Here is a 12,601-nt window from a genome sequence, read left to right as displayed (position 1 = left end):
ATTCGGTAGCCCAGACCTCAATCCACTGGAATATTCACTGTGTATGGGAGGTGGGGGTAAAACGGGCATGTTAAGAAGAACTTCAATTATATCTTTGAAAACTCATGTTTCCCAAAACTTTGATGCAGTTTCTTGCAATTCAACATACTGTTTCTTTACTGTTTTGCGTAGGACTACGTCTAACCGGAAGATATAGGGGGTGAAATGGAAATCTAGGCACTGAACAAGTAGGAAAAAATGCAAGATTTGGAACGCTTATAACTCGAGCATTTCTCAATAGATCGCAAAGATTTTTGCATCAATTGATAGGAAATATATCTACGCATCTATCATAACGAATAACATCTCATTTTTCTTGAGATAAATAATTGAATAATTGTGAAATATTAAGCATTGTCAAAATGCACTATGTGCCCATTTTTGATTGGTCCATTTTGTGCTCCTCAAATCGTACCGACCAAAACGGGCAACCAGAGCAGCAGTGAAATAGAATGAAGCACGATTGGAAAGGAAAAAGAAAAAAATGAACGAAACATTGGTCGCAGTCTCACACATGCGTAATTCTCGAGCCAGCCAGTCAGCTTAAAAATCCCCGCTCCGCTGCCGTAACGATCATTCTCATTCAAACCGTACACCACATCGGTTCGCATCACAACACATCAACAAACCAACACAAGCAGCCATGTCTGGACATGGTAAAGGAGGAAAAGTGAAGGGAAAGGCAAAATCCCGCTCGAACCGTGTTGATCTGCAGTTCCCCGCAAGGGTAGCTAGGCCGAGCGCGTTAGTACCAGTCCACCTAGCCGGCGTTATATAGTTTCGGCCGCCGAAGTGATCGAGTTAGCTGACAAAGTTGCTCGCGACGATAAGAAAACCCGCATTCAGAACAGAACACATTCGGTTCGGTGGACATCAAGACAACAGGCAGTTGCAGCGAGTGGCGAGTGGCAAACGCAATCGCAAAACGGCATCAGGTAGCAGAAGAAAAAAGTTTGTTCTTTATACAAACTGCTTTGGTGGCAAATCCAGAACAAGGCGGCATCGAGGGCGTTCGAAATGGTTTTTTTCAAAACCACGAGTACTAAGTTTTTTAAATTGGAACCATTCCATAAAACAAGGCGCTTTTCAGGGCCATTAAACCTTCCAAAAAAGAGTTTAGGAAATACAGTTCAATGCTTTCTAAAACATTATGCAAAATAATAATAAAACACAAATTGATTTTTTCATAATTTGTTTGCCAGGATATGATGAGTATGTGAATTTGGCAGTTGTTCTGAGCTTATTGATTTTCACCAATTCTTAAATTGCTTCTAGATTGAAAGTACAGTAATTTACACTTATCTCGACATTTAGCTAATTCGACGGACCTGCAATGCGACATATTTAGTTGGACATTTTTGTAAACATAGAGTTCGGGGTCCAAATTATGACCCCACATTGAAAGTCGACACTGTTCCACTGTCATCGCAAATGTTCAATTACAGGTTAAAATTACCTCCAATCCGATACTGAGTGGTTGTAATGCGATGTGCCATTGAATGTAATATACTGTAATTTACTGTAAAATATGTCACAAGCTGGATGGGAAGAAATTTTCTAACTGTGGCGAGTGGCAAATGCAATCGCTAAACAGAAAGGTTTAGCCGAACAAGATGGGGATATCGAGTGATAACAAAACAATAAACTCTTTAGATTGAAGATAATTTTGTGATCCTGAAAAGGACCCTTTTTAGCCTGCCTGTGAATCCAACGAGCGAACAAATCGTAATGAATGTATTTTTTGCCATCGCTCCCTTTTAACGCTCATTCGTTCGTCTCGTTGGACTCGCCCCTCTGGCTGAGTCTGCCGATTTGTCTCTATCCTGTGAGTGTGTACCGCTAGAGTATAAAACACGCGGACCCCAAATAAATATCTTATTTTCTTTCAAACCGTAAACCCGTGTGGTTGTACGGCATCGGCATCGTGGACATAACAAAGGAGGACAAGTTAAGGGAAAGGCAAAGTCTCACTCGAACCGTGCAAGTCTCCAGTTCCCTGTTGGTCGCATTCACTGAATGCTCCGCAAGGGTAACTAGGCCGAACGGATTGGTGCCGGAGCACCAGTATACCTAACAGCGATTATAGAGTTTCGGCCGTCGGAGTGCTCGAGTTGGTTTGCAAAGCTGCTCACGACAATCAGAAAACCCGCATCAAGAACAGAGCAGCTTCGGTTCGGCGCTCATCAAGGCAACAATTAGTTTCAGTGAGTGGCAAAGTGTTTCTCCGGCACGTCGCATCAAATGTAATTTACTGAACAACATGTCACAAGCTGGATGGGAAGAAATATTCCAACTGTGAAAGCTGTGGCGAGTGGCAAACGCAATAGCTAAACAGGAAGGTTTAACCGAACAAGATGGGAATATCGAGTGATAACAAAAACACAACACCAAAGGTTCTTTTCAGAACCATCAACATATTCATAAAGAGTAAACAGTAAACTAATCAATTTTTCAGGTAGATAGGTAGGTATTCACGTAGGAGAAGAAAATAAAGCAATATATTTAAAATATATATTTAACAAAAGCTGTCCCCTTTGTATAGTCCTACGTCACTCCGGTTATGTCCCCAACATTACCCACCCGTCTTTTTTTGTATCGTACACGAAAACTACTCACACGTATAAAATAGCGTGCAGTGTGTGTGCGCTATTTTGCACGCCTAATACTAACTAATACTAATGCGAGGACCTTTATAGCATACTTGATAAATGTCTAAGTTCGTTGGTTTGAGTTCACGATGGGTAGAAAAAAAAACCGTCCATTGATGGGGTAACTACTTTTGACGTAGGACTACGTCTTTCATTTCTATACCGGGGTGTAAAATCAAAGTTTCGAAAACGAAAGCGTTACGCCGAAGACCGAGATTTTGAGTGCTAATAGCTCCTAAACAACTGAACGAAATGGTATGATAAACACTTCATTCGAAAGATAAAATGTCTACGCGTTCTATACTTGTTACTTTCTGATCCAAAAACTTGTTTCAATAGTCTTAAATTTGCTTTCAAAATAGGCTATTGAAATCACCAATCGGTATATAAGCGAGCGCCGCTCGGAAATCCACTCAGTTCTAATTGAACAGCGATTGGAGCATGTTGTCGCTGTTGTGGTGAAGCTCTTCATTTATCATGAAAGCGCGGATGAACGGTGTCACCAAGAGCCTGTTTGTGCACCTTAGGCCAGAAGGGAATCCATCAGGAGGAGAGTGATGCTACAAACGGTTCCCCGGGAAGATCTCGAAGCAGCCGCTACACACACACACATACACGCACGGAATTCTTTCCGTTTGGATCGAGAAAGATCCGGAAAATAATCTGCCAGTTCCTCTAGGAATTTAAAAATACATTCATGTGAAAGAGTTTATTTGAATGTTTTCTGTCCATGTAACACTGTAACCAAATATGTTTCAATCAAGTGCTATTAACAGATGGTTATCGAGTTAGCATTAACCACTGGTGGGCTTCCAGTATCGAGGAAAATGTGGAAATATATAATCGTTACTGAAAATAATCTGCCAGTTCCTCTGGGAATTTAAAATTACATTCATATGAAAGAGTTTATTTTAATGTTTTCTATCCATGTAACACTGTGACCAAATACATTAGGTTTTGTGATTTTTCAATCAATCGCAATCAACAGGATAGCTTCTGAAGATTATTCTTCCCCATCAGTAGGATATTTCCGTATCCAATATTGGATGCATAAAACCTTGTGCCTCCAACGTAACGCTCTCGTTTTCGAAGTTCTCCAAGTATTCATTCATTCAGAATGAATTCAGATTCAACTTCATACAAATGATCTCTAAATCAACGATAGTCCTACGTCACCCTTGCGGTTATACCATAGATATAACCCACTTCCTGTTTTTTTTGCATCAGGAATCAAGTATTCGTTCCTCTTTATATGGACGTGCGTACGCGTGTACAAAATTAGTATCAGGGGGAAATGGAAATATGGATTGAAGTCAGTTGAATGAAGAGGCAGATTTGTATTCATTAGTCGAGTCAGTTAAAATAACCACTGACTGGACTAGTTCACCAGTCATCCTCGCTAGTCAGCGCTAGTCAATTCATTTTCTAGTCAAGTCATTTTTTGTTGGCGGCGACTGCCGAAGCAGTTCTAGTCGAAGCGAAGCTACTGGGAGTAGAGTCGGTCCTCATTTTTCACCTTCGAAGATTTCGGGCCCTGGTGCAGAGTGTTCCGTTTTTATCGACATACTTTGCCTTATTTGGCATTCAGCTTTGTTTATTGATAAGAGATCGTGTATTTACATTAATTGATATATGATGATAACTATACATGATAACTTTTAAAATTTTCTACGACTCTCATTTCTATCATGGGGTGTACATTTAAATGGAAATCTAAACACTGAAAATGTAGGAAAAACGAAAGATTTCGAAGGCTCATAACTAGAGATGAAACGAATATCCGGTAACTATCCGGTATCCGGCCTATCCGGCCAATATTTGGTATCCGGCTGGATACCGGATAGTGACCTACTATCTGACCGAATACCGGATATTAGAAAAAAAATCAATAATTTCTCATTAACGCAAGATGAATCTTTTTTTTCAAAATTAATTTAATATTAACTCATAACATTATTTCATTAACACTATCATTTTTATTATTATTAATTTTTTAACCGACCAATTACACTTTGCTTCGTACACCAGGTCAGCTTCAGAGAACAGTCTTGCTTTGTAAACACTACTGTAAGGAGTTGAAAGATGAACTCTAAAAAACCTTGTCAATTGGAGTACTGCTTAGAGTTTAATGACTATCTAACGTAAGAAACGTGATTGCGATCCATTCGAAATGTTTTCGCATAAATGTCGAAATTTTCTACTTCGTTGAAACTGTCCCAAAGGGGGCCGTGAGCTTCGCGTATCAGGTTTAAAATGATTTCAACATATCCATCATAGAAAATCGATGACAGAAAAAAGTGTTCAATATTCCTTGCAGAAAACTTGATACTCTATTAAGGGATGTTCATTCCATACGGGAAATTTAATCGTAGTTCATTATTGCTATATAAAGATATGTTAATTACTGCCTAAAATGTAATCTTTTCTTAGCTTCATGCACGCATGCAGTTTCTCCCAGTTTCGTATCAGCAAATAAAGAGCCGAATATCCGGCCTCGAAGCTTGCCGGATATCCGATATCTGCCTAAACTACTATACGCTTCATCACTACTTATAACTCGAGCATTTCTTAATAGAACACAAAGATGTTTGCATCAATTGATAGGAAACATTTCGCAGCTATCTCACAAATAAAATTCTATTTTTCTCGAAATAATCAATTGTCCACAAGGTACAATAAGGATTCATGTGAATATCGTAACAGATAAACTGAACAAACCCCGCAGTTTATGCTGGCCATAATGAGGGCGAGAACGGTAATTGTGAAGCAAGCGAACCTAGCGGATCCAGCGAAAATTTGTGAGCACGTAAATGAGGAGTTGCAGCCATGAACAGATTTTTTTTGACGTAGGACTACGTCTTTCATTTCTGTACCGGGGTAAGTTGAAAGTTTCAAAAACGAGAGAGTGACGCTGGACTGCAAGGTTTTGAACTTTAATACCTCTTTTCCGGCTGAACGGAGTGGTATGATAATCATATCATTCGAAAGACAAAATGTTCAGGAATTATATGATTATTAATTATTGACCCGAAAACTTGCTTCAATAGCTTTAAAATTGCTTAAAAAACAGATTATTGAAACCGTATATAAACTCGCACTCGCTCTGGAAATCCAGTTGATGCGGCGATGTGAGATGAGGACGGTCGCACTCAGACGCCTATGCATTATGCTCTTCTTTTCCAATTCCATTTCTCTTCTGAGAACGTTTCATTGAGACCAAGCAGACAGCTCTTAAATCTACCGGTGGTAAGGCACTACGAAAGCAGCTCGGAAAAGCGCACCAGCCGCAGGAGGTGTGAAGAAGCCACTTCGATACAGACCGGGAACGTCGCTTTGCGTGAAATTCGTCGCTATCAGAAGTCGACCAAATTGCTGATACGCAAGCTACCTTTCCAGCGTTTGGTTCGTGGAATTGCCCAGGACTTCAAAACCGACTTGCGCCTCCAAAGTTTCACCGTTATGGCACTGCAGAAGGCAACCGAGGCATATTTAGTCGGCATAATCGAAGATACCAATTTGTGTGCTATCCACGCAAAAACGCGTCACATCATGCCCAAGGTCATCCAACTGGCACGCTTCCGCTTTCGTCATTATCACCTTAGTACCTTAGCATATAATCAACGGCCCTTTCCAGGGACACCAAATTTGATGGATTAGAGTTCAGAAAAGTTTCTGCAGGCCGAACTTAAAGGAGTATTAGCGAAAATCGTAGTGTCGATGATAATTCGATACCGATGGGTGCCATTGACTATGGATTTGATAATGAAGAATACGAAATATATGACAAGATGTAGTGGATATTCCACCATATCGAAGAAATCACTCTGATGAAAGCTGCGTTATAATTTTTCTTGTGTGTGATTCTAATTTGCGCTGGGTATTTCCTCGGAGGACAAGATTTCTCATTTGAGTATTAATAATCTCTTTCTGACAAAGTGAAGTGGTATGATAATCACATTATTCGAAAGATAAAATGCAGAATTTTTCTGCCAATCCCCTTTCAACCTCCAACATCTCTTTCTCCCGTTTGTCGTTTTTCTATTCCATTTCTCTTCTGCATTCGGACTGAACGGAGCATTTAGCGAAAACCAAGATATCGATGATAATTCGATACCGAAGGGTACCATTGACTATGGATTTGATAGTGGAGAATACGATATGATATGGTGCAGTGGATATTATCGAAGTGGATATTATATGACATATCGAATAAATCACATTTATGAGAGCAGCGTTATAAAATTATTTGTTCACGAATGCTGCAATCGATCGTCGTTATTGGGAAGTTGGAATTGTTGGGAAGGATATCTTATTTTTGCTGTTTAATTCCGAGGAGGAATCCATTCCTTCACAAGTGTTAATAATCCTGCTCCGGATCAACGATGATTCCAACTGTCGGGGCTTGGGAAGTGGGTACTATTTGCACTGGGTATTTCCGAGGAGGAATCGATTCCCCCTTTGTGCGTTAATAATTCTTTTCCTGCTGAACGAGGTGGTATGATAATCACTTTATTCGAAAGATGAAATGTCTAAGATTTATATGCTTGTTACTTATTTATTGCAAAGTCAAGTCCTACGTCCACCTTGCGGTTTTATCAAAGACATAACCCACTTCTTGTTTTTTGGTAAGCCAAGTCATAATTATGGCGCATTGTATTGATTGTTTCATAAAACAAATGAGAATCGACATCGGAAAAAAAAATCTGGAATACCAGAATGTGTTTTCTATTCTATTCCACTGGTTTAATAATTGTTTCATTTCTAATTTTCCAAGAAATCTAATTCTTGCCTCAGAAAAAAAAAACTACAGAAAACTAAATAATACTTATCTATACTACAACTGTTACCATTAGCACTACTATCTAATTATCAATGTATAACACATAGTTGTATCAACATTTTACGGATAGACCATAATATTTCTTATATCCGGTTATTTTCAGTGATGACCTGTACCATAAAGTTGTTACATAATATATACAGAATAGACCGGAAATGTGAACCACCATTCTCACTGGGCATTACTCGTTCGACTTCAAAGTATATTATCTTGTGAGCGCAATAATTGGTATGATGCACCTTCCGCAATTGAAGTCAAGTTTTGACTTGGGTATATGACATACAGGAACAGTTGAATTGATGATAATATGCACCCTAACAAGTTGGGTACCTGCAAAAATGAGAGCTTTAAAACCAATTTTACAGGTAATATTGATATAACCAGTCACCTGAATAAATTTGTCATCAATAAGTAAACCGTAAATAAACCATTGTAAAGATACGAAGAATGAAGCAATTATAATCGGGAATGGAAGACTTTCTGCATTCTTTGTACGCATAACGTGCGCCAGTTTCGTTAGTGGTGACGCGAAAAATAAAACTCCCACGCAACAGCAAACGAGTCCTACAAAGATGAGAAGAATACGACATAACACAAACAATACTACATTGATATAGAATTTGATGTACCTATAACCTCTATTGCTTTAGCTGGATTCAACTCATATGTCGTATAGACAGTACAGACTAGAATAAAAACGCACACCCCGAGGAACTGGCGTATTATTACCCGTTTATTAACGGAGAATGTGAAGTAAATCAGGACATATGCGAAAAACAATGCCGATCCAATGATATTTACGAAAATAACAGTATGCTCTTCTGTGAGTATACCATATTTGAACCACAGGAAGCAGCTAGAAATATACAATAGTGGTAGAGTTCTAATTTTAACCCATTCGGTGAATTGCAGTGAATCGATAAAATGAAAATCTGATAAATGTTAGAAACATCAATACAACTGAAATCAATAGTCAGCCAATCGGCAAAAATGTTCCTGATTTTCAACGAAAAATTGATGCAAATGGAATGTTTCACAAATATATTTTTATCAAAAATCAAAAGCTTTGCTTAATTCAATCTAAATATTTTAAAGTAAATTCTACATGATTTGAAGTAGTATAATATCATGAAAAAAACTAATACATTCTATGACAGACGTTTCGTTATATGTACAGTAAACATTCATTAACTGGGTGAAAAGGGAAACCAGTTATCGACATTCGCGTTTTAACTGGTCCGGCATGATAAACGTCAAATAAAATCGAGGGGAACTTCAATGAATTGTTTGATTCGCGTTGATCATGAAATTTGATGAACAAAAGGATTCCAATGGAAGTTTCGCATTGAGTGCGACAACAGGTATGAAATATAATTTGAGGAAATTATTTTTCCGTAATTTAATGTTTTTGTTATGCGAAAATAATGTCAATTTTCATAACATTTCAAATTACATTCGAATGCCCCTCACGGCAAATCTTCCATTTGAATATGGCGTCGATTGTTTACGGAATTCTGCTTTTTAAATGGTCCAAGGACCAGTTAACGTTCGCCCAGTTAAACCAGAACCAGTTCGCGAACGATTACTGTACTGATTGATAATGAATTCACTTGGTCCACTTTGACTAGACGTTAAAAGGTTGATGAATTGAATATGCATAATAGGACAATTTGAACATCTAAATATCATTATTCGAGCGTTAACGGAGACAATTTGTTTCACGTTTTTCATCGTGACAGTTTGAAAATTACAGAAATAGTTGCGTTGGCGCTTACGACAGAAAACCGGCTACAAAGGGAAGTCCTGAAGTCTCTCCAGTAGATTTCTTCCTTATATATTTGTAACAGATAAGCCTGGAAAGAGAGAATCGCATATTTGGGTATATATTTCTTTTGATTTATTTCTCATAGTATCTTCTACATACGATCCAGTCAAAAATTGAAACACTGTAGATACTGTTGCTGAAGATGCTAAGAAGTCCTTGAATGACAGATTTTCCATCAGGGCCATAATTTGCTGTAATACACTCTGATAAACCCTACTATAATTACTTAAAATTGTTGTCAATTTGCGTACATTACTATTCAAAATAAACGGAATTGTCTCCAGTGCGTTTATCCATTGCAATAGTAAACAATGTAGTATCACTTGTTGAGTATATGTTTATATAGGAACCAAGGCGCGTAGAAGTATATCCTAAGGTGGGCCAACTTGCTAAAACCACCAGGGGTTAGACATCAATTGAATATAGGCTACCCAAAATCAAAATCAATATGGCGTCATTTGTTTATCAACATATCATTTACGAGGATTGAAATCGAAAAATGCGCTGCTTTATTCTAACAGCATGAGCGATTTTCATATTTCGGTTTCACATGGAGGTGTTCACATTTAACATGGAGTTTAAAGTTAGCCACTATTCAACTATATAACCGGACCGAGTTGTAAACAACAGTAATTGATTGAACCAAAATGTCAGTAAACCGCAGCAATATTGGGTACACTGGCAATATGAGGGATTTGACGTTTTAGTCATACCCCTGAAAACCACTCTTCAGCCATCTTGGAAGTCTACTGTGTTTTGTTTGTAAACAAAACACAATACGCTAGTGCCGAAGCTCGCTCCTGACCAGTCTGTCTCTTTCACGCTTCAAGGAAATAATTCCCCTTCTGCTTTCTTCCGTACTGTTTTCATATACCGCTCCCCTAACAAACTTAGTGACAAAACGGCCTCACCTAGTACCATAGACCCGTCTTGATAGGAACGTCATTCCCAACGATTGTTTTGGTGTTGCGATAAAAATCAACTTGGACGACAGTTTCGACTCACGGTACAGTACAACCCCGGTTATCCACGGACTTCAGTGACAAGATCAACGCGGGTATAGAAAATTGCGGATAACTATACCTTATACCATCGCACACCATTTTCGACGCCTGCGTACAAGTTTGAATCGCTGAAATCGCTGCACAGACAAGTGCAGAGCGATAAATGACACATGAAAAATTACGTCATCAATCGGCCACCCTTTGCGGAGAGCAGCGAATGGGAAAAGAGATAAAACGAGAGAGTTTTTGTTTCTCACTGGTGCGGTGTTGCTAGTAAAACTTTACGGTCTTTATGAAATTTTAAGTACGTGGTGTATGGGTGGCCGTGTACATAATGTACAAATAAAACACGCACGACCGTAAATACAAACAAGTTAAAACTATATTATTGAACGGACTAAAAACATACTGAACATGAAACGATGCCGAACGAAACGATGAAACGATGTTTGTATTCTTATGCTGTTGCATACATCTACGAGTGACAGATTAAGGCGGCGGTGACACTGGATGCAGAAAAGTACGCATGTACGATTTATCGATCATACGATCGTACGAATTGTATGCAATAGTGAAAGTAAACAACCACATTAAGTTGTATTGGTGTGCTTACATTGCTTCGTTCGAATTCGTCAGCTTCTATCGAACAAAATTGATTGTTTATCTTTGTACAATCAAATTTTCGTGCGTACTCCGAGCCAATGTCACCTTGCACTAAGTGCGCTACACATACAGCGTCACCGTCACCGTCCCGTCAACTATTCTCTTGGACTTAAGGTGGGACCAGAATGCCGCGCTATGCTTTGCGTTGCGACAATTGTGCTTTGACACTCCATTTTAAATATATGTGTTTCCATTTAGTCGAACACAATAATGCGTTGCGTCATTAGCATCGTTGTACTAAACGCTAACATTTGTTCTAAACTGCTTGCGCCGAATTTGCGACGGCTGTGGCATGATGTCGACGTCTGGTGGTAGCTTAAAATTAGGGCCATAATTTGGGTCCCAAACTCGTTAGTGTAATCTCTATCAGATTAGAAGACATGAAGCCGGTTTTTAAATTCTAAAATTTGAATGAAAATTTTCACATCATGTTATTTGATTACTTGAAACACGTGTTTCTGACTTCCTTCTTCATTCATAATTTTAGTTTTGAAAACGTGTTCATTCCGACTGAAAATCAGCTATTCTTTCATGTTCCCCCAAACTAGTAAACGAAGCTCAATGCCGCCAGCGCGGATATGTCAATGTGTTGTTTTGAAAACATTCAACCGATCCGTGGACACAACGAGAACAAGATTTTCATATGCATTTTATTTTGTTTTTGTTTACATGAAAAGTGGAGACGCGAATGCTAGATTGTGACTGCAAATCAACAGACTGCGTCGGGTGAATGTTTTAGTACAAAACGCAAGCAATGACAGCTGATGAGAAGCAACGCACAACGCGGCATTCTGTTTCCACCTTTATTTTGTCGACGTCAAAGTGGCCGGTAATGGTGAATGTGAATGCTACCATACGATTTCCATGGGAGAATATTTGACATTTGATTCCTTTACGTTGGCTTCACAGTGATGGGACGTTGTGTGTTTAGCGCACTTTAACTGCCACCCGCATATCACTAAACTTACCTTGAGGCTATCCTGGTATGGCCATAACAATGAACTTCAAACGCATTTTTCTCGAAACCAGTATTTTCAAACTGGCGTACACGATATCTCAAGTTCTACTGAACCGATTCATGTCGAATTTATATGAATACAATCTGCATGGATCTCTCTATCGCATGAACCACTGAAAAATGATAATTTTTAAATTTTGTTATGGATTTTCTGCTTGGAAAAGTTTGAAAAAAGCGAGTGAATGGCCCCGTGACAAAAGTCTCCGTTGATTACTAAGAACAAAAGTAAACAAGTGATACTGATAAAAAAGCGAGCGAGACAAAAGTCTTATTTCTTATTTTCTTATTTCTTAGTTCTTATTTTCGACCAATAGTTTGAATATTATGGATATCCCTCGAAAATTCTCATGCGCTATCACACTGAAATGTCTTCACATATTTCATAATGGCTTCGAAGTGTCATCACAAAATCAAATGTCTTCACAGTAAGTCAAAAGTCTTCAAAATGAAGACGTGTCTTCAAATCTGGCATCTCTGGAGCTTAGCGGCAGTAGGGAGCGATCGATTGATCGCTAGGGATGTCCATGTTCTCAACAAGAATATATATATACAGCCATTCCATGT

At 38.7% G+C, this 12,601-nt stretch overlaps 1 protein-coding gene across 1 annotated transcript; it reads right to left on the bottom strand.

The window, feature by feature from the left end:
* Window positions 1-4,051: 4,051 nt before the first annotated feature.
* LOC129770773 (sugar transporter SWEET1) lies at window positions 4,052-9,719 on the bottom strand. The gene is made up of 6 exons (XM_055773831.1): window positions 9,604-9,719; window positions 9,452-9,543; window positions 9,303-9,380; window positions 8,157-8,383; window positions 7,916-8,091; window positions 4,052-7,857 (listed from the first exon to the last, which is right to left on the bottom strand). The coding sequence occupies exons 2-6, from the start codon at window positions 9,535-9,537 to the stop codon at window positions 7,723-7,725; spliced, it is 702 nt and encodes a 233-aa protein (XP_055629806.1). The 5' UTR covers window positions 9,538-9,543; window positions 9,604-9,719; the 3' UTR covers window positions 4,052-7,722.
* Window positions 9,720-12,601: the final 2,882 nt, after the last annotated feature.

Source organism: Toxorhynchites rutilus, chromosome 2, assembly GCF_029784135.1.
Source record: "Toxorhynchites rutilus septentrionalis strain SRP chromosome 2, ASM2978413v1, whole genome shotgun sequence".
Taxonomy (NCBI): Eukaryota; Metazoa; Arthropoda; class Insecta; order Diptera; family Culicidae; genus Toxorhynchites; species Toxorhynchites rutilus.
The sequence above is the reverse complement of the archived record's forward strand: the minus strand, read 5'-3'. Positions and strand labels throughout refer to the sequence as shown.